The following is a 22180-nucleotide window of genomic DNA, read 5'->3' on the forward strand; positions in this document are numbered from 1 at the left end:
TGGAACAGGCCACTCTGCTGCAGGCAGCCCTCCCCAGTGCACCTCTGCCCTTCCTCTGGGTAGCACAGAGCTGGGATGTCAGCATGGGGCCATCAGCATGCATCTGCATCATGGTGTTGGACTGATGTAAATTGAAGCAGACAGGTTCTCAGTGCGGGCTCCAGTGCCCCTGGATTTCTGTTGTCTGCACAAATGCTGCTGAGACAAGATCATGACTGGATTGCGAGTCAAGGTGCAGCAATGGGAGGTTTGGTGGGAAGGGTTGTCTGCATTGCAGGAGATGGTGCTCAGAGTGGCATTGTCAGTGAAACTAGATGGCGGTGGGGTAGGGTTAGCTCCAGAATGGCAAAGGGAGCAGCCTCTTCCCACCCCTGCAGATCCCTGGGCTAGCAGGGTGCAAGGGGTCAAACTCACACTGCACCACTGCTCCTCGTGCAGCCTCAGCCCACTCTCAGCAGGGACTGCACACTGCCATATGGGTGGCACCCGACGCACCCCAGCATGCACGGTGCATCCCAGCACACTCTGTATGACATTGGTGCCTGCTGTACCCAGCACACGTGGTGCACACCAGCAGCGTGCTACAGCAGTTACCAGTTCACTCCGCACATCTGATGCATCCCAGCAGTGCCCGGGCCACCCAGTGCACCCCAGCACATCACATGCACACCCCCAGGCAGCACCTCGGCTCTTACAACCACTTCAGCTGCACTCTCCCCTGCCCCCCCAGGCTGAGGCTCCCCATAACCCAGCAGGAAGAAGCATCTGCCTCAGCCTTCCTAAAAGCGTTTTGGCTGAGGATCACAGGATTTGCAGCTGTGCCTCTCTGTGCGTGCAGTAGTGTGCAAGGTGAGGGGCTCCCACTGGCAGCAGCATGCCCCCACCCCCTCCCTGTCCCCCTGCCCAGCCCCAAAGCGCCTGCAGTTCCCCTTTCTGTCTCAGTCTCTCTGCAGCACCATGGCAGCACCCATCTCGGTGTGTGACTTCGTGCAGCAGGTGCAGGAGGACCTCAGCTCACCCACCACCTCCACCTTCACCAGCCACATGGCCCGCTGTAAGGCCACTGCCGGCAGCATGGAGGAGGTGAGCGGGGCACGGGGGTGGGGATTGGCACCCCAGGGGCAGCCATCTCCCTGGCAGTCCTGTGGGATCTGCACTCATACGGGTGTCACTGTGGTGGCTCTTATTGTGTGGTGCTGGTGTGTGGTGCAGAGTGCCCAAAGCAAAGGTTTGGGTGTGCTGAGTGGGTGATGGGTATCGGCGGGTGGGGGCAGACACAAAGTGCGGGCTGTGGGAGGGCTGCATCTCATGGGCCTCCTGGTGAAGGAGGATGGAGTGCTTTGGCCCATGAAACGTCGCCCTAAAAGCGAACAGAGGTAAGAGCAGTGCTTGGAGTGGTGGGAGGGTTACCTCGCTTGCCCAAAGTTGAATTGTGTGATACGCCAACTAGGAACTTTGGCAGCCGAACAAATGGGCAGTTCAAAAAATCCACAGAGAAGGGATCAGAGCCAACTACTGAGTCAGCTCCCAGTTCAAAGCCCCCTGGGGCCAGATGCCTTTGCTTCCTGACCCTGGCACACAGCAGCAGGTGCCACGTGGAGGGGAAGCAGCTCTGGGAAACCCATGGGCAAGGGCAGGAGTGGCTCTCATGACTTTGCAGTTCCAACAGACACAGGGATGGTGCCCTGGGCTTTGCTGGGGTCTGTCTGTGGGCTGTGAGCACTGCGCTGCCACAAAGCCCCCCAGCACCTGGGGTCTGCCATCTCTGCCCAAAGACGGGGCAGCCCCTCTGCTCCCATTGTCTGCAGTGGTCTCTGAGGCTTTTCTATCAGCATTCTGCAGGACGGAATGTGCTCAGGAGCCCGGGGCATGGGGCAATTTCCTCGTGTTGCTTAATTTGTGACTATTACTCCATTATACCTACCCAAAACAAAACTCAAAACTCCACTCCTTTAAAACAGAGCTGCTTACATCAGGAAGCTGTGGTTAGAAAAAATGTACGCTGCAAAAATTGTTCCTTTCTGCAGAACCTTTGGCTTGGGACTCGTGACAGAGTGAACAGAAATGGCAGAGCATGGCTGTCACTGCAGGGTGACAGCAAGCAGGCTCTGCAGTGACAGGGCAAGAGCTGGGCTGCAGTGGGACTTTATCTCCTCTTTGGCACTGCAGCCCTGGAGTGGCAATGGGACTTTCCAATGAGTGGAAAGCCAAAAAATAATGCTGAAGGGCGTCCATTGCTGCCAGCACTCCTCAGGATCAGCCCTGGGACCAGCACTGCTCCATCCATCCCTCATGGGGCCCTGTCCCCAAGCTGAAAAAAGGGGAATTTGGTGTGTCATGTGAACTGCCAGTGTGCGTGGCCAAAAGGTGAATTGAATGCTCTGTCTCTGTCCTCATCAGACCCAGTGAGGCTCTTTCTGGAGCCCACTCAGTCCCACAGGGGCTCCAGTCTCACATGAGGCTGTCCTGCAAGTGTGAAAGTCATGACTGTGGATGGGTGGTCACTCTCAAACTGGGCCTGCCTCGTGAGAAGGATGTGAGCATAAGGACAGAGCTGAAGGGGTTGCAGCCACAGGGTTTGGGGCCCTGGTCTCACTTTGGAAAAGCAGAATTGCCCCCTTTTGTGGTTCCTGAAATGCTTCAGTGAGCAGCTGTTACCAGGGATGTGGGGAAAGTTGTACAGCAAAGCCCTGGTGTGCAACTTGCTGTTGGATGCGTGCTGCCGGGATCAGCCCCAGCACAGCATAAAGCAGCACATGCAGCACGGTGGACACGCAATGAAGTCACACAGCTGAGCCCAGAACACAACCAGAGCTCTGCCTTCAAGGAGAATGAATGAACACGGGTGACAGTGCAGGCAGGGAAGGGAGCTGGGGTTTCCTGCGCCAAGCACCAGGTCTGTAATCTCTGCCTCATGGTTGGCAACGTATCCACGTGTGTGTCAGACAGTGCACAGGTCTTTGGAGGCAGTGCTGCCTCTTGGAGCTGGGCGCACGGAATGGTGGGAACCCGGGGGTGGAGGCAGCTTTGGCGATGGCCATGGGGATGTCACATCCCCATCTCATGCTGGAGCTGCTCCTCCAAAGCTTCCAGTTTAATGCACTCTGGATAATTCGGTGTTTATGGTGAAGAGCCTCAGATGCCACAGTCCTGGCTGTGCTGATCCCCACAGAACCAGACAAACACCCTCTTCTGCTGCAGTGTTTCAGCTGCATGCCTTGGCTGATGCGGTTCACAACAAGGACAAGGCCAGCAGTGGTATCAGCCCCTCCTGTTGCTGAACAGCCCTTCTTCTGAAATACTTTCCAATTCTCTCCTTCTTGGAGAGCTTGGTCACTTCTTCCAGAAGGCCATCAGGAAAGCTTGCTGTTATTTAAGATTCTCACAGACTGCTGCCATTTAGACCATCACCTACCTGATGGCAGAACAGTCTGGCTTGGGGATGTTGAGGCTTGGGCTGAGCTCTGCAGGTTACAGAAATGTGCCTAAGGGTGCTGTCAGTGATAACCTCTGCATTTCTAGGCCTTGGATGCAGACCGAGCTGTGCTGCAGAAGATGAGAAAAGCTGCCAAGGCAAAGCATGGCTGTGGACAAGGTCAGGACGGGATGGGGCCTGGGGAGGGAGAGGCAGCAATGGAAGGTCAAGGGGAGTCCTTGCTACAGATTGGGTTGATTGCAGCAGGGAATCTGTGTCCTAGGAGTTTTTATAGCAGGGTGGGAGGTGTGCAGCGGGCTCCAGTGCTAGAGCAGAGCTGGGCTCCTGGCAGTGAGTTTATCCTGGCTGTCCCCTTGCACTCTCTGGAGACCACCCGTGTTCCTCAGACCTCATCAGCCACCTCGCAGCCCACATTGCTGCCCAGGAGTTGTTCTCAGCCAACTACCAGCTGGAGGGAGAGCAGCAGCTGGCTAACGCCTTCAGCACCTTCGCGGCCTTCTCCCAGGAGCTGCTGATTGCCGTCAGGAGCCTGGTAGGCAGCCCCGTCCCCTGTGCATCCCCTGCAGGCCCCTGGGTCACAGTGGGGTGGGCGGTCCCCAGGAACGGGCTTTGGCGCATAGCTGGAGGTCCAAGCTCAGCCCTTTCCTGGACCAAGGCAGGAGCAGTGGCAGAAGCAGTGCAGATAGCTTGAGGCTGAAGACAACGGCCACATCAGACTTGGCGTCTGCAGCATGAGGAGGATGGATGCCCCCATCCCATGCACATTGTGCCAGCAGGGAAATGGGTGATCCCAGGAGTCCTGTCCTTGTGCCTGAGCGAGGTTGTAGTGATAGCAGGGCCAAGGAGCCATCCCTGCACCACTTTCCAGAGGCTCATTATGAGTTGGGATACCTCTCAAGCTCTACAGAAACATCTACAAGACTTTTCAGGGGACACAAAACTCTGCTGTGGGTACATTTGCCTAAATCTGGCCCTTCTCTCATGCTGAAACAACAAGGGGTTAGGAAGGATCTGGAAGAGCCTTGGGGCTCACAGAAGATCTGGCTGCAAGGGCACAACAGTCTCCAGTCCAGTGCCCTGCTTGTAGCCACAGCCCTACCATTGGCTCAGGCTGGCTGTGGCTTTTTCTAGCTTGCTCATCTCCAAGGTTGGAGGCTCCCAGCTGCCTGTTTTCTAAGAGGCTCCTTTTGTTGGTTTACGAGCAGCTGCTGAAGCATAGTGGACCTGATAACACCTTTTGGTGGCTTGGGTGTAGGTATTAGCAGGAAGAAAGAGCTCTGTTGCAAATAGTTCTTGATCCCCAGACACTTTTCCTGCCCTGCATTTCCCCATTCCTTGCTCAGCACCAGCAAAAGCTTCTCTCCCTCATACAGGGCCAGGAGTGGAATATTTCAAGTCACAGAGCTGGGGGCTCCACTCAATTTACAGGAGCTCTCATGCTATCCTGACCACTGTGGGTGATGCCAGCTACTTGATCTCTCTCTTTCCTTTCCAGTTGCAGAGTTTGGACCACAACATTAATTTTTCCCTGGAGTCCTTGATAAAGGGAGACATGAAAGAGATCAAAGGGGTGAGCAAAGCTGATGGGGCTGTGGGGCTGATGCTGAGCACAGAGCAGAGAAGTGCTTCTTTTAAAGCAGTTCTTCTTTTAGAGTTTTACACTTGTCTGAGATAGTATTTTTCCTGATTTAGGCAGCCCTAAATTGGCTGCTGGTGTTCAATAGGAGCATGAATATGGAAGGAGAGAAAAAATTCTGGAACTTCTTAGATATAGTAAGGTGGCGAAAGAATACAAAATGTGAAGAAAATACATCTGCATTTTGCATTAAGGGCAATGTCAAGAAGACTGGGGACCCAGAAAATCAGTTAGAAAGCGGGAAAAAACAGCTGCTGGCAACAAGCTGTGATTAAGCAGAATGCATTTTTAATGGGGTCCAACAGGGATCACAGCCTGACCTGAATCTGTTTGACATCTTCATGAGAATGAAGATAAATGCAAGATCTGTTCTGACAAGGTTCTGCCTTGATGCAATAAAGCAATTTTACTGCAAGGGACACAGAAGCACTGGGACCCAGAGAGGCCATGGGATTTCTAACCATGGGAGTTTTTGACATCTGCCTGTACAAACTTGGTCCTGGTTCAGTGCTGCCCCTGCCTGGAGCAGCAGGTTGGGATGGATACCTCCAGGAGCCCCCTCCAACCAGATTTACCCTGTCTTTCTGTGAGACAGAGGTCTGTAGAGCAGTAAGCAGTGAGAATGGAGCAGAACATTGGTGTTTGTGCAAATGATTTTGATTGCCAAATGCAGGTGTATATGGTAAGATTATGGGGAGAAGATAAAGTCACCCAAAGTCAGATGGGAAAAGAATAATGGCCTTGTAGAAGTAAAAACAGTTCTCTATTACACGAGTACCCAGGGACAGCCATGTTCTGGAGCTGTGATGGCCTTGCTGGTTGGACTGGAAGAACTTGCTGGTCTTTTCCAACCTTGGTGACTCTGTGATAGCATGACTCGAGGGTGACCCTGTGGGAAAGTGGTATGATGAGGCTGAGGAAGGGTCAGTCTTGGTCATAATCATCAGTCACTGTGCCTTTGGCTCTTCCTAGGAGTTCAAAAAGCCCCTTGAGAAGGCCTACAAAGACTATGAGAGCAAACTGTAAGTTGTCTGGCTCCCTCACCCTGAAACCTGGGTCTGGGGGCTCTTTTCTGGCTGCCTCCAGCAGACGTCAGTCGGTTGGAGCCTTTCAGGTGTCTGTCCTCTCTCCTTGAGCACAAAGATAGAGAAGGAGAAGCGCGAGCTGGCGAAGCAGCACGGCATGGTGAGGGGTGAGGTGAGCGGGGGGGAGATCGCCGAGGAGATGGAGAAGGAGCGCAGGAGCTTCCAGTTAAACATGTGTGAGGTAAGGACAGGGCAGGCGGCATCAGCCAGGTCATGGCATGGGCCCCACACATCTGCCCAGCTCCTTCCTGTCCCAGCCCTTTGAGGTCTGCCTGGCCGGAGAGCTGCCTGCATTGCAGTAGACCCAATTTGGGATAGGAACTGATCAAAGAGTTAAGATGAAGAATGTACTCTACTAACCTGGCAGTAGAGATACAGTTGCACCCATTATGAGTCCAGCATTCCATTTGCCAGACCAAAGCACTGGCGTTCATGGGCTCTGCCTGCCACCAACTTCTCACCCTATAAAAGCCACACGAGCTGCTACCATTATGGCACGACCGACATGAAGAACCACAACACACTGCTCTTCACTGTTAATGGGAGGGAGGACAACATGAAAAAAAGTGTGTAAGTGACATTTTTCCCAAAGCTGCACCTTCAGTTCCTGTGTCCTTTTCCCTTCAGTATCTAATCAAAGTGAATGAGATCAAAACCAAGAAAGGGATCGACCTGCTGCAAAACCACATCAAGCACTGCAACACACAGTTCAAGTAAGATGACTGGCAACCTGCCTTCACTGCCCTTCACTCCACAAGTGCTGGTTTTAGAGGCAGTCTGGGAGGTGGTTTAATTTGCAGGACCTAGAGATCTTGCAGCTTACTTGGCCTGTAGTCTAATATGACAAAAATCTTCTCCTGGAGGTAATGGAGCCGAGGATCTCAGTGGAGTGTATTATCTGGTAAAGGTTCTGGAGCACAAGTCCTGTGAGGAACGGCTGAGGGAGTTGGGATTATTTAGTGTGGAGAAGAAGAGGCTCAGGGGAGACCTTATTGCTCTCTACAGCTACCTGAGAGGAGGTTGGGTGGGGTGGGGGTCAGCCTCTGCTCCTAGGTAACAGTGACAGGACAAGGGACAATGACCTTAAGTTGTGCCAGGAGAGGTTCAGGTTGGGGAAAACTTATTCTCTGAAATAGTGGTGATGCATTGGCACAGGCTGCCCAGGGAGGTGTTGGTATCACCATCCCTGGAGGTCTTCAAAATGGAGATGTGGCACTTAGGGACATGATTAGTGAGCACGGTGGGATGGATTGATGGTTGGACTAGATGATCTTAAAGGGCTTTTTCAACCTAAATCATTCTCTGATTATCTCTTCAGTTTAACATTCTCATTAGACAGCATAAAGAAGATAGCAAGGAATGGCCACTGAAATCTAAGTTTTGAAGAAAACAGACTTATGAGCCCTGAACTTTTCTTAAAGTCTCCACTTTTTCTTACAGTCTATATCCTAAGAAATTCTTTGGTGACTATGAAACAGAAATGCTGTCTGCTGAAGGTGTTGATGAGCCAGCAGCTTAGAAGAGCCCAGTGCGGCTCAGCACGATGAGCAGGATTTCAGGATGTGTTCTGACATCAGCCTCTCCTCTCAGTTTTTTCCAGGAATGTTTGAACACAACAGCAAAACTTAAGAAGTTCACAGAGGAGCTCATCCCGGAGCTGCAGAGCGTGAGTACTCACGTGAAGCAGGGTGTGCTGAGGGGAGCAGGGTGCAGAGCAGGGATGTCTGCCCCAGGGCTGTCTCTCCCTCTGCAAAAGCAGATCTGCAGACTTCTGCATCAGTTGATCGTGGTTTCCTGAGCCTCTGATGCGCAATGATCCTTGAGGGGAAGGTTACGGTGTAATACCCTAGGGCACAAAATGGGAAGGAGCATGGCAATGGATACCAGAGGCATTAACACGTTCAATTCTCACGGTCCCAGCTGCTCCTCGGGCTTTCAGGTTTCTGCTCCTGGCTTTCCCTGCCCACTGCTGCCAACTGAAGCTCTTCACACTCTTCCTCAGGGGCTTTGCCTCTCTGCAGAGCTGTTCTCAGGAGCTGTGACCTTCCACTTTTTTTACTATGGGCTCTTGTGGTTATGCATTGCCTGGAGACAGAAAGATGTTTTTCAAAACAGCAAAGCTGCTGCGGGACTTCAGAACCAGGCTGACCTCTGGTGGCGCCAAGTCCCCCGTTCTCTGTAGAAGATCTGTGTTGCTTTCCCAGCATTTTCAGACCTCAGATCCAGGTTGCTCGGCCTCTGTCCTCCTTCGCCATATCCCTTGTAGTCTTTTGCAGAGGCCTGGAATGTGAACCAGGTTGGATGCTAGGAAAAATGTATTCTCTGAACAGAATGGTGATGCATTGGCACAGCCCGTCCAGGGTGGTGGTAATAACAGCAAAAAGAGAGTGGGTGTTGCACTGGCGTGGGGTAGCAGTGCACAGCATCTTCCTGATGCCTCATGCAAACTCCTTCCATCCCCACGTTCCTTTGGGGCCACACTCCTGCACCAAGACCCCCAGTGGAAATCAACTTTTTGTTGGCTTGGAGACCTTTAAATTACTGACAGTACCAAACTGGAGGAAAAAAATCCCAAACAACTGCAGTGACCTTCAAGCTGCTGGCTGTTTTTACACCACAGAGAGCTGCAGACAGCTGTTTTTTTTCCTCCAGTAAATAGCATGGTGACTAAATGGCATGCTGCTCTGCCACCTCCCACTCAGGGCTCCACGTCCCACGGGCCCATGGAGGTGGTGAGGGCTGCGGGGTGTGGGGGGGCCTCAGCTTCCGTGGGGCAGGCAGGCAGCAATCTCCTCCTCCCCACGGTGTGCTCTCTGTGCCCTGCAGCTGAAAGTCAGGCAGGATGAGGAGAAGAAGCAGCTGTGTGCCCTTCGGGATCAGCTGAAGGCAGCGTTGCAGCTGGAGCAGAGAGAGGTAAGAGCAGATTCTTCTTCCCAGCGTGCTGTTGGCCCCATCCTGCATGAAGCAACCTCTGTCCCAGTTGCTGTTACTGCCGGCTGCTGCCATCCCTCTGCTTGCAGGACGTGGGGAGCAAGCAGGCCCGGTACAACATGCATCAGCTGCAGGGGAACAAGCAGTACGGCACAGAGAAGACAGGGACTCTCTTTAAGAAAAGCGATGGGTGAGTTGGGATTCAGCGTGTCCCTGTCAGCTGTGCTTTGGTCTCTCAGGGCCAGGGCAGGCTCACCCAGCCTGACCTCCTCTCCTGGGTTGGTGGCAAGAGCAGAGGAACAGGTTGAGGTGTGTGTGGCACTGTGGCAGCTGCCCATGGCCTCCCATGCAGAACTGCCTGGCTGAGGGTACTCCTATCCCATGGAGATGCCCAGTGCCCTCTGGACCTCTGCAAGTGCTCCTCATGGGTGGGACAAGGACTTCTATATAGGCTGGGCAGTGTTTTCTGCTCTGTTTCACTTCCTTTCCTCCAGCCTTGACCCTTCTTTGCCTTTCCACAGATCAGTGTTGGGCTCAGCTTCCTGCGGGAGATTTAGGGGAAGGAGTAGAAATGAGGGGTGGAGATGAGCATTGGAGATGGCATGGTGGGCCAGAGGAAAAAGCCAGCAGGGAGTTGGGGCTCCCCTTGTGCTGCTTTGGACCTCGCTTATGCCCATATCTGGCAGCCGGACTGTGAGCTCCTGGAAAGTGCACTGCTGTCACTGAACAGGAGACCTTCCACCAGTGCAGAGGAGCCTGTTTGCTGGGAATTGCAGGGGTCCTGCACTGGGAGGTGTGTGTGCCTGGAAAGGACCATCAGCGGTCCTAGAAAAACAGGAAACCGGACAGAAAATCATGAACTGGAGCTCTGGAGTCTCCTTCATCACAGGCTGAAGTTCAGTTTTCCTTCCTTCTTTCCCTCACTTCTGTATGGTCTTCGAGGTGTTTGGAGCAGTTTGAAGATGACAGTTTTGGTTGTTTGCTGGGGACTCCAAGGTCTCAAAGGTCTGTGTGCTTTCCCAACAGGACCTGAGCCCCAAGCAATGCTCTGTGCCTACATTGCCTCTGCAGCTGATGTGTGCTGCCTGTCTATACAAGCCCATCCTTATGCCATACAATGGGGTCCCATCAGACCATGAGTAACAGACTCTGGCAGCAGAGCCAGCGTGTCGCCTTGCATAGCTCTTGTACTCACTGGCATTGCTGCATGGATGATGTGCTCCTTTGCATGGCAGCCATGTGTCCTCTTGTGTCACCCTCTGCTCACTTCCAGGTTGAGAAAAGTCTGGCAGAAGAGGAAGTGCACTGTCAGCAATGGCTACCTGACCATCTCTCACAGCATGGTAGGAACTGCTTCTTCCACCCTCTGCTATCTCTGCCTGGGATCTGCTGCCCACCCCTGTTGTCCCCCCGTTGCCCACCATGCTGGCAATTCTGGGATTCAGCAGAGCCCTCATGCCTGGTGCTTGCACTGCTGGGCTGCCCCGCTGAGCCTGAAGTCTTTGCAGTGTAAGAGACTAACATGGGAGCCCCCCCACACCTGTGTGCACGGAGGGCAGTGAGCCTGGGGACCAGGGGATACCAGCATGGGATGGCTGTTGGGAAAAAAGAGGCCCATGTAGCTATTTCTTGCATTGCTCCCAAAAGCAGAGCTAAGGGTGAAGTGCTGGTGGTGATTGTCACTGCTGGGCCATCACCCTTTCATAGAATCATTTGAGTTGGAGGGGACCTTAAAAGGTCATCTGGTCCAATTCCCCTGCAATGAACAGGGACACCTGCAGCTCCATCAGGGTGCTCAGAGCCCTGTCCAGCCTTACCTTGGCTGTTCCAATGCTTTGATGCCATGAGGACTGAGACTTCCTTGTTCTCATAGTCCAACCGTCCTCCGGCCAAGTTGAACCTACTGACCTGCCAGGTGAAGCCAAACGTGGATGACAAGAAATGCTTTGATCTGGTTTCACGTGAGTGCTGCCTCTCCCCTGCTGCTCTTCTGGAAAGTGCACAGAACGGCTTTGGTGTTTTGGGTTTAGAAAGTGAGCATGGGCATGGTGGAGGCAAAGCTCTGTGGCTTTGTATTGGACTGGGAAGCAATGCTGTGGGGTAGCTCTGCTCCAAAACAGTGGTGTACACTCAGGGCACAAGATGGGCACCACTGCAGTGTGGGCACATAGTTCCCATGTATCAGCTTAGCCAAAAACAGGATTCCTCTGCCTCACCCAGGAGCTTTGTCAGGGAAGCAGTGAGGAGGGGCTGGGTGGAATGAGGGGGCTGCCACCCTGCTGAGCCCAGTAGATGATGCACAGGGGGGCATGGCCGTGTCTGTTTCAGACAACCGCACGTACCGCTTCCTGGCAGAGGACGAGCAGGACTGTTTTGTGTAAGTACTGTTAGCAAAGGGCAGCTTGGTGGGAATCAAAAAACATTCCTCTAGCTTCTGATGAGGAGCTAGCTCGTCGGCTAATTATGCAGCTCATTGCTGCCCTTCTTTGATCCCCTTTCCATCCCTGCTGTGTTATGATTGCTTTAGGGGCTGAGCAAGTCATGGAGGCTTCTGGTGCCCGTTTTCCTGCTGGCATCCTGTGCAGGGGCCTTGTGCTGAGGGGGAGGGGGTCCAGGCAAAGCCAGCCCCACGCCTCTGGGCTCTCTCCTAAGCCACTTTCTGCCCTTGCAGATGGGTGTCCGTCCTCAGCAACAGCAAGGAGGAGGCACTGAACGTGGCCTTCAGCAAGGTGCAGGGTGGAGGGGAGAGCAGCAGGGAGGAGCTGACCCGGGCCATAGTTGAGGAGGTCAGAAACATGCCTGGAAACAGGGAGTGCTGTGACTGCTTGGCCCCAGGTGAGAACCAGCTGCTTGCTTCCCCTCCCTGCTCCAGCAGCTCCCTGCTGCGTGTCCTGCTGTGCAGCTTGTGCTCTGCGTGGTGGAGAGGACAAGAGGGAGATGGACGTGACCCCAGCAGTGTTGTCTCTGCAGATCCCACCTGGCTCTCCATTAACCACGGCATCCTGATCTGCATTGAGTGCTCTGGGATTCACAGAGAGATGGGTGTGCACATCTCCCGCATCCAGTCACTGTCTTTGGACAAGCTAGCAACCTCCGAATTGCTGGTAGGATGCTGCTACTGTGCTCTGTCCGCATGCCTCCTTCTTTTCTGCTGTGGCCTTTCAATTAGTGCAGTGAGATCTTTCCCTCCAGAACCAAGCTGTAATTCCTGGAGTTTCATGGTTACTGTGGCAGGAACTGCCATCTTCAAGGAGACGAGGATGTCCCTTTGCTTTTCCTGGGTTGCTCATCTCTTCCAGCTTTGTCTCCTGGTGCAGAAGAGCTGCAGGGCAGGACCAAGCCCAAATCAGGGTTGAGCAGAGCATGGGGTGGACAGGAGGCTGGCGGCTTTCCTTGGCACTGTTTTAGCGTGTTCATGAATGAGAGAGGTTTGGTCAGTCCATGATGGGAGCTGCTGGTGTCCAGACAGGGAATGGGAGCACGCACAGGGGCATTGCTCACCCAGCTCCAAACCCAGGGCTCAGCTCTATGGCTGTACTGCTGGAGTTGGGACATCTCAGCAGTAGCAGACAGTGCAGAGCCCCTGGCTCCTTGACATCTCTCCATACCTGGCCAGCACCTCAGCCCTGAGCTTTCTCTCCTGCTGCCACACATGCAGTACAGTTGCATGTCCCGTATCACCTCTAGCTTGGCTGTTTTGCAGCTGGCGAGAAACATTGGCAACGCTGGTTTCAATGGCATCATGGAAGCGAGTCTTTCCAGCTTCTCCCTGAAGCCCGTGGCACACAGTGACATGTGAGTTGCTCTGATGGAGTCGGTGTTTGTGGGCATGCTCTGTGGTCCTGCTTGCTCCTCACAGCAGCCAGGCACGTGGCACTGCCCGGCCTTCTCCCCAGGCTGCAACTCCTCTTTGGAATCAGTTTCATCAAGCTCAACAGGACAGATTTAAAAGAGACCGAAGGTGTGAGGAAGAGCCAGCAGGACAAGGGTCAGGATCAAGGAAAAAGGGCTGGAAAGGGGAAAGCAAAAAGAAAAACTGAAAAGCTGGAGCTGCCAAGCAGGACAGCTGTACTTGTGCATATCAGCAGGAAGGAAAGGGTGGGAGGATGGAGGGGACAGGGCAGAGCAACATGTGGGTGCAGTACAGATTGCCATAGCTGGGGCTCAGAGCTGGTGAGCTCAGTGTAGGATCAAGCAAGGAAGGAGAGATGGTGAGAAAACGAGTGGTGGGCATCATGACATGCATGGCCAACTTTCTTGTGACGTAAGTGAAGAGAAGACAGCTTTGCAGACTTCCAGCCTGTGTCTTTAATTACTGTTGTGGAGACATATCTATTGTTGCATTTGCTATGGATGGAGGCCATAAAATCCTCTTCTGAGATAGCAGATGACTTTTTTGCTAAGGTAGTGCAGAGGTAACAAGAATTGTCTGTTCTCCTGTCTCTGGGTGATTAGACAAAGGATATCTGGCATGAAGGGACCTGGTGAGGAAGGAGGGAAAGACACATCATTCCTCCTGGGCCCTTTGCACCATGGCTGCAGAAGTAGTAGGAACTAGAAAGCAGTGAGACCATGATTCTCTCATCTGGGAGAGAGCAGAGCTGGCAGCTGTAGGACTTCTCAGGAGACACGAGCTCTGTTCCTCATCCTGGAGTGGCCCAGCTTCTAGAAGAGCATAGGGGGGAGCTCAGGTGGTGGCTGGTACCAGCAATAGCTGGGAGCTTCTCCAGGACTTAGTGCTGCAAACATGAATTGGGCAGAGCTCTTGGGGGAGTCCTGTAGCCAGAGCAGTCATGGCCAAGGGGACCATCAGAGTCTGCAGAGGCTCAAGCCAGGGTACTTTACAGGTTTGCAAGTTCCAGTCAGGGCACCATTTAGGCAGTGCGGATCTACCCTGCAGTAAGCAAGCAGACAGGTCAGGGCCTGGCACCAGAGAGCACCAGAGAGCAGGGAGAGCTGGAAAATGCAATTGCAGGAGCAGATCAAGGTTGCCAGGTCCACCCCTGGACCTTTCACCACTGAGAAAACTGAAACCGCATGAAATAGTATTAATTCAGCTCTTCTGAAATCACCTTTGCTGTGAGAATTTGGTTAGTCCTGGGGCTCCTGCTGCCCACCAGATCCTCTATCTGGTCACTGCTTCTACTCACATCACACTCTGCAGCTGGAGGACTTTCTTGGCCAGCCCTCTCCCAGAAGCTGCTGCTGATGATCCTTGGGTTCTCCCACCCAGTCATTATATGGTGTTTCTTCAATATCTCACTGGGGAGCTGAATCCAATACAGAACCCTTCTCTGCCTGGAGAAGAGGTGATGGAGAGTATGGAAGTGTCCAGGAGACAGGGAGATGCATTGATGCTTCCCCGTTCCTCCCAGCAAGACCTTGGGGCAACAGAGGAAGGCAGTGGGAGCCCTGCTGGGAACAAGGATAGGAAAGGTGCTGCACTGCCTGGCAGGTCTGTCTGGCAGGAGAAAAGAGGAAAGCAGCTGGGGCAGCTGGAGAGGAGGAGTGTCCCTGGATGCTTATGGGGTTGCTCTGTGGCCCCTAACTCTTGCTTGGTTAATCTCTGCCAGGGCCTTGCGGAAAGAATTCATCATTTCCAAGTATGTTGAGAAGAAATATGCCAAGAGGAGCCCTGCTGCTCAGTGCCCAAGCCTCCCAGAAGCTGTAAAGGGCAAGGACATATTTACTTTGCTCCAAGCTTATGCTGAGAACATGGATTTGAGCAAGCCTGTGCAGGCACACCTGCAGGTATGTCACCTGGTGGAAGGCAAGGGACTGTCCTGGCAATGAGAAAGAAGCACCCTCAGTATGGGATGTCTTGGGAAAAATAGGCAGGAGAGGGGCAGATCTGTGTGAAGCAGCAGTTGTACACCCTGAAATGGTGAACTCCATGAAGTTCTGCTGCTGGACTGGGGGAAAAAATCACTTTTGGTTACTGTTTCTAAATGTGAAATGGGGGTGAATGATTCTTCATGAAGCCATCACAAATACATGGGGAAGGTGTCAGGTAAAGGGCAGGTGTTAAGAAGATGAGTGGCTAAGCCCCTGAGAAAAAGGAAGAGGCTGTGTGAAGGACAAAGCAGAAGGTGAAGAAAGTACAATTAGAAAAGTTTTCCTTGAGAAACATGGCTCCATGCCTCTACATGTTTCCTAAGCTCTCTCCAGCCTTGGTGGTCGTGGCTCTGAAGAGGGACAGATCACACCAGCTCCTGTTCACCTCTTAGGGATGCATAAAGAACAGTTCCCAAAGGACAGAGCTCCTTCCTGTTGGTGTCATGGTCCCATCCTGTTGCTGTTTCTGTTCTGTTACAGGAACCCGGGGAGACCGTCCTCCACCTGGCAGTGCTGTTGTCTGATCGAACCTCTTTGCATATTGTTGATTTTCTTGTCCAGAACAGGTAAGCTCAAAATATCTGATCAACTTGTCACAACCAAGTCAGTGTGAGTGAAAAGTGAAAGAGCGATGGGCTTCTCCAAAATGCTCCCAAGATAAGAAATGCCAGAGCAGGCATCCCAGCAAATGCGCCTTGGGGTGGACTTAGGGTGACCATCTCTAGAGCAGAGAGGCCTTGGCTGCCCTCATCACTGGGTTGAGGTGTGATGCTGGTGGTGGCCACCTCCAGTTGAGGTGGTTAGAGTGACATGTGGAGCAGCATTTGGCTGGGTCAGCAGCTCTGCTCAGTCTGCTGACAATATCTACCTTCTGCTGCAGCGGGAGCCTGGAAAAGCAGACCATAGTGGGGAACACGCCGCTTCACTACTGCTGCTTTCACAACAAACCTGAGTGCCTCAAACTGCTGCTGAAGGCCAAAGCCAGCATCATCACCAGTGAGTGGCCAGGGGATCCTGGAATTTTCTCCCTTCCCTTCCTCTTCCCTTCCTCTTCACTCTGACTTTGCTGGAGTGATCAGCAGGGCTTGCCTGCAGCTGGGGAGGTTCAGGAGAAGCAGGTTAATGATGGTGCTGGGGAAGCCTGACCATAGAGTGACAGGCACTTAGCTCTTATTTTCAAAACCAGTGGTGCAATGCTGGAGCATGGGCAACAGACCTGACAAAATGCTGGTTCAGAGGCAGTGCGTGCTGGTGCTTTGGAGCCCAGGTCATAGGTCTGGTCATTCATCATGGCTGGGAGCGTCCTCTTCACAACACAGAAGTGAACTTTAAAGCTGGATTCCTGAGTGACATGGACAGTCACACATGTTCTTACCATCCAGTGGGATGGCTGTGCTGAGCCATTCCTTCTTGGGCACTCCTTGAGTATGTTTCCCATAAGGGCAGAGGGACCCTGGTGGGATGGTAGGGACTGGGTATGTGTCCTTGTAGCCACATAGGAGTTGGCTGCCAAATTTCCCACTCCCTTAGCCACGTCAGGCTCAGCAGCGCTTGACCCATCTTTACTGACTCTTCGACTCTTCTGGCTACCTGAAGCAACTCAAGGTCTCAGTGCAGGTCCTGTCACTGGTCTGGGGATGCTTTGTGAGCCCTAAGGGTGCAGACTTCTTGCCCCTCCTCAGCCCCAGGATCCCCATAGCTGCGCATCCCTTCTCAGCCCTGTGCTGCATCTCCATAGACAGGGGCCTAAAATGAATCCAAAATAAAATGAGTGTCATGGTTTGTCTTCTGCCATACCCATACTCACAGGTGTGGGGTGTGCAGACAGTCTGCCATCCACCAGGCACCAGCACATATGTACCAGGTCTGCCCAAAGCTTCTTGCAGTGACTCAGAGAACAAGGGATGTCAGCTATGGATTCCTCCTCTGCCCGTCAGCTTTGGGTTCTGTAGCATTTAGGTTTTGGCAGTGACTGTATTCTTCTGTCCTTCTCCACTGTCCCATTTCTGTAAGCCAGCAGGATTTACCCATCTCTCCTTATCTATGTGCCTCATCACTCTTTCCCCCTTCTTTATCTTCCCGCCATTATCAATTTAGGCTTGAGCATTTGTTTCAGTCTGTTTAGGCTGTCCCTTCTTTTTCATGCGTTTGTCCCTAGAAGCAGCAGGTAGATCTGATGGGATCTGTAGGATCTGTTGTCTTTAGTGCCGTCAGCACCCCTCTCCACCTCTCTGGCATTTATTCTTCCTGCACTGCACATCCTCTTCTCTTTCCCCCTTGACTGTAGCATTTCTGCTGTGAGCCTGCAGGCTCCCCACATGTAGCACTGCTCTTCACTTCCCTGAGCTAGGTTCAAGGCTGCCTTTCCCCTCACAGCTAACCAAGCAGGAGAGACGGCCCTGGACATTGCCAAGAGGACAAGACATCACCAGTGTGCAGAACTGGTAGGACACAGTGTCGGTTTTGTCACATCCTGGCAGGAAAAGGCACTGCACAGATGCCTGGTTCAGGGTTATCCAAATCCTTCAGCATCATTGCTGGTGTGGGACACAGAGGAGGGTGCCATGGGGTCTGCTCTGGCCCTGCTGTCGTGGGGTACCTCAGGGCTGGGCAGTTTGGGACAGGTCAGACAGGGGAACCTGAAACTGCACCAAGCCACACAGGATGAGAGCATCTCCTTGGTGAGTCCAAGCCTTACTTTGGCCATGTCCCACTGTGTGTTTGGACAACTTTGCAAAACTCCTGGCCTGCTGAGCTGGCAGCCTTACATACAGTTTGTTTCCTCCATAACCAAACGGTCTGTCAGAAATGGGGCTGGTGCAGTGGGCAGGGCTGGCAGGTCCTGAGGGGGCTCCTCTGTGCCTCAGCTGCTGCAGGCCCAGAACAATCAGTTCAGCCCGCATGTCCATGTGGAGTACGAGTGGTGGCTGGGCCAGGATGACATGTATGAGAGTGACGATGAGCTGGATGAGAAGGTGAGGATCCTCCATGGGCTCAGGTCCATGCATACCACCATTGGCCCTTCTCCCACCACACTGGAGTGGGTGCTCCTGTACTGGCTGATCACTCGTATTGGATACTCTAACTTACAAATATTCTTTCCAGCTGGGTCTTATGAAGAGGGGGTCTTCCTGTCCACAGAGCTGCTCCCAGCCTCCTGCTTCCAGACCAGAAGCAGCAGGGGCAGTGCCTCAGGGGAGGCAGCCAGACACCTATGCCTTGCCACACACCCACCTCCGCAGCCTGGATGTGCCACCAGCCCCCTCCTACCCACCTCCCTTCCCTCCCCATCGGGCGAAGTCAGGTGAGATCCTGTGTGGGCTGATGGGGTGAGCTGCTGGAGCTGTGCAGCATAGCTCCATCAGCAGAGGATAGGGCACTGATGAGACTTGTCTGGTGCTGTAGGGTACCCTTCTGTGCTCTTCTCCTCAAGGGGAGAAGGCTGACTTGTTTTCCTTAGTCCTGAGCCCTGCATGGCGTACCCTTACTCTTAGTGCCCCTATGCTGGCACTGTTAGGATGCACTGTTAGAATGCACCGTACGCTCCTGAGTGCTGCTGCTGGGACAGGTATGGGAAGGGAAAGCTGCCAGTAGGAAGAGTTCTGTTCCTTGGTCAGACTGCTCCTGCTGCCCTTGCCAGGCCTTTCCATGATGTGTCCCACCTCTGAGAAATGGAGGTCCTCAGTTCCTCGAGCTGTCCTGCTTTCTGGGAGACTTTCTAAGTCCTGCCTGACCACCTCTCCCTCTGTCACAGCTGGGGCTCCAACCTTACACGTTTCTCAAGTCAGACCTGCAAGCAGAGAAATAAATATTCTTGTCAATGCACAGTGCCAGTTTTCCCTGGAGTTTTGCTCCCAGGAGGTTTGTGTTCCCTGTTTAGCTCCTGAAAGGACACGTCCACTTCTGACCAGCTCATCTGTCTTTGCTGAGGACACAAGAACCAGGAGGAGCCCATCTCTGCCTCTGAGCACCAAGCACAAGCGCACATCCTCAGATCCAGCTCCTTGGGTACCACTCAGCCCGGAGAAACCCATCCTTGGTCTGGTTTCAGGTAACAAACAAACTGGATCAGGATCCAGGCTGTGCTATGGGGATGGGCTGTGCTGGTGGAAGAAGGGCCTACTGGAGGTCTGCAGCTCAGCACCTGCTGAATCAGATTGGCCGTGGCTTTGTGCAGCCAAAGTAGACTGGGGGCACCTGGGAGCTGCACATCCCAGCTCCTACCACTGCCAGCTCTGTACTTGCTGCACAATGTTGCCCAAGAGTGGTGCTTGCTGTTGCCTACCTGTGATTAAAGGAAGGAAGTCGTGACCATCCTGCTTTTGTTGTAGGTGTCCCGATGGCCGTGGACTGCCTCTATGCATCTGTCTCCAGAAAAGCAGGACAACCTGGCCCACACCAATCGTCCCACGAGTCAGATCCAAGTTCTGGAAGTGCCTCGGATGTCCCTCCTCCTCTTCCTCGGAGGGGCAGTTCGGTAGGTTGCCATGGGCTCAGCTCCTGGGCCCATCTGCATTTACCACCTTCAGTTTTGAACTGAGTTGGACCCAGCAGCCCCTCCTCCCAGCCCCACTGCTGCTCCTCCCTGGCACTGACATTTCTCCACCAGATGCTGGGAATGCTCTGCATGGAAATGGCAGGTCCCTCCCAATGCACACTATGCACAGGGATGATCGCTGTTATTTACTGCTAGCCAAAAGCCCTGTCATGCTCCAGTGTCTTTTGAGAGAAACCTCACTTATGAATTCAGGCCGTTGGCAGGTCAGACAGGGTACACTTCTGGACATGAGCAAGGGTGTAATGTCCTCTCTGGCCCATCGCTCTGCACTGCAGGGACTTCCCTTCTCCCCAGCCCTTTTGTTAGTGGCATCAAGGCACTAAAGCCGTTATATTTGTGTCTGACAAAGCTGGTGACACAAGGGATAGAGGAGGCCTGACAGTGCTCTCTCCTGCTTGCAGAACACACTGCTGTTCCGCAGGGTCCGCGCTCTCTATGACTGCAGCGCTGACCGGGACGATGAGCTGACTTTCCACGCAGGCGAGATCATTGTGGTGTCTGAAAAGGAGGACGACAACTGGTGGGTGAGTGAACCTGGGCACAAACCATGGCACCTGGCTGCGCACAGCTCCTCTCTCCATCCACCTCTTGCCCCTGTCCCGCGATTGTTGCAGCCGCTGTCATCTGCTCTGCTTCCATCTCTCCACCTTTCATTTTCCCTGGGGCACGACCTCTTGCTTACATCTGGCCAAGCTACTCCAATATCCTCAAGTCCTGCACGGACCTCTCACCTCCCACCAGCTCTGCTGCTTTCCTCTCGCACTGCTTGTGTCCTGGCCATTCCCCTCACCCCATGGCAGCTTCCTTGCCCACCCCAACCTGACACTCAGCTATGGCTCATGTTGGCCATTTCTAAGGAAGTCTTCCTTAGATCCTCAGTCCTGGTATGAACCACACAGTGTGAGGAGAAACTCAACAGATTTCTATCCCCTATTGCACACAGCAGCAGTACACCAGGTCTTGCCCAGTTGGCCAGTCGATATCTCCAAAACTGGAACTTCTTTGGGCAGCTGTGATGGCATCTGCAGCCTCAGCAGAGAAAAAAGCCAGCATGCCATGGTTTCCTTCAGACAATTGCAGACAGCAAATACAGATCTTTATCACCTGCTCATTGAGTTCCCCCAGGAAATCCTTGAAATTTGTTTCCACTGTTTTTCTTATAAACCGTACCTTCTTTGTAATTAGTTTTAGAAATAAGCATTTTTACATGCTGTAAATAAATTAGGAGTTCTAAAGGGGTTCACAACCTCTGAATCTGCCCCAGTTTCCCCAGTGTGCTGCAGGCTGTGGGTAGCACAAGCAAGCCCTGGGTTGTGGGGCAGGACATGGCCCTGAGCCCTGCTGCTCTGATGGCAGGTGAATCATGTTTGCAGGAATAGCAGGTTTAAAGATGTCTTTGTTTGTTGCCAAATAACCCCCATCTAAAAATGACACCTAAATTTTAACCCAAATAAGTTCAGATTCTCCATCCAGCCATCAAATGTGTTTTTATACTGGAGAAGAGCTCTTTCTCCCAGATGTTGATCTGGGTGATATGCAGCAGTCAAACCCCCTCTTGAGCTTCTGCTCCAAAAACTTTGTAGAAACCTCTTCTGTAACATCACCTTTCACAGTTTGTATGTTTTCTGTCTCTTCCTTGTCTTTCTGGTGTGCAGATATTGCCCATGCAGGGCACAGCTGCCCCAGTGCCATGTGTGGGCACTCAGTCCCTCTTCTTGCATACTGTTTCTCTGCTCATTCCTCTTTTTCTCCCACTGGCATTCTGCACAGCACTGTGCTCAATCTGCCAGCCGTTGCTCTGACTTGCTCCCAGATGTGATGCTCAAGCAACTGCTCCATCCTCCCTAGGACAAGAGCAGTGCTCCTAGAGAGAGCCTCCAGTGAACAAGCCTGGTCCTTCACATTTCACTCAGGTGGCCTGGAGAGCATCTAGAAATTTTGTCTTCACCAGACCAGCTCTATTTAACAGCCTGGTGCAGTGCTGCATTTTATGACCCTTCGGGCAGCTAGAGATGTGCAGGAACATCCCCTCTGAGGGCATCCCTGTATGGGAGGTGGTTCATGGAGTTTGGGTTCTGGGATGCATGTCCTGGCCCAGAGGCAGGACTATCGGACCAACCAGCAGTGGCTGTAAAAGTACACTTCCTCATTCCCTGTGCCATGCTCAACACTCCTTTTCTTCTCTTTCTCCCTGCAGAAAGGCTGGATTGAAGGGCAGCCCCACAGGCAAGGCGCCTTCCCTGCTTCCTTCGTTCATGTGCTCAATGAAGAGGAGCTGCTTTGATCTGGGAGGGAAGATGTCATCAGCTGCTTGGAATGTGAAACCCCCAAGCTCCCATCTGCATCCTCACTCCCAGCATCACCACTCCTCCCCTGGGCCAGTGGTGCTGAGGCCCCAGAGCCCCACATACTGCAGGCCTTGGGGCTGGGGTTCGCGGGTGATGTGTGCTGGCTGCCAGCAGATGCTCAACATACAAAAGAAGAGAATGGGGCAAACTTCAGTGCCCTGCCCTGAGCGTGCTGCCTGTCCTGAGTGTTGTGGAGATGCGCCGCTGCCTTGCAGGGCTGTGGAGCTGTGAGTGGAGCCGTGCTGTTGTGCAGAGCCCTGGCTTGGAGGCTTCTGCTGAGGACAGAGCACAGTGTGAGCCTGGAAAGACAAATGTCTGGTGAAGCCTGCAGAACAGAATGTTCATGCCATC

General features: G+C 53.1%; 1 protein-coding gene across 1 annotated transcript; it reads left to right on the forward strand.

The window, feature by feature from the left end:
- Positions 1-957: 957 nt before the first annotated feature.
- On the forward strand, positions 958-21765 carry LOC306952781 (arf-GAP with SH3 domain, ANK repeat and PH domain-containing protein 1-like; the record flags this gene model as incomplete). The annotated part of the gene is made up of 26 exons (XM_079543537.1): positions 958-1083; positions 3523-3595; positions 3823-3968; positions 4932-5006; positions 6045-6094; positions 6209-6338; positions 6785-6870; positions 7748-7823; positions 8984-9070; positions 9178-9278; positions 10362-10431; positions 10962-11049; positions 11417-11465; positions 11760-11923; positions 12059-12192; positions 12792-12883; positions 14662-14839; positions 15404-15489; positions 15804-15919; positions 17300-17367; positions 17791-17898; positions 18029-18227; positions 18804-18974; positions 19255-19400; positions 19883-20005; positions 21679-21765. The coding sequence occupies 26 exons, from the start codon at positions 958-960 to the stop codon at positions 21763-21765; spliced, it is 2829 nt and encodes a 942-aa protein (XP_079399663.1).
- Positions 21766-22180: the final 415 nt, after the last annotated feature.

Source organism: Tetrao urogallus (genome assembly GCF_951394365.1).
Source record: "Tetrao urogallus genome assembly, chromosome: 16".
Lineage (NCBI taxonomy): Eukaryota > Metazoa > Chordata > Aves > Galliformes > Phasianidae > Tetrao > Tetrao urogallus.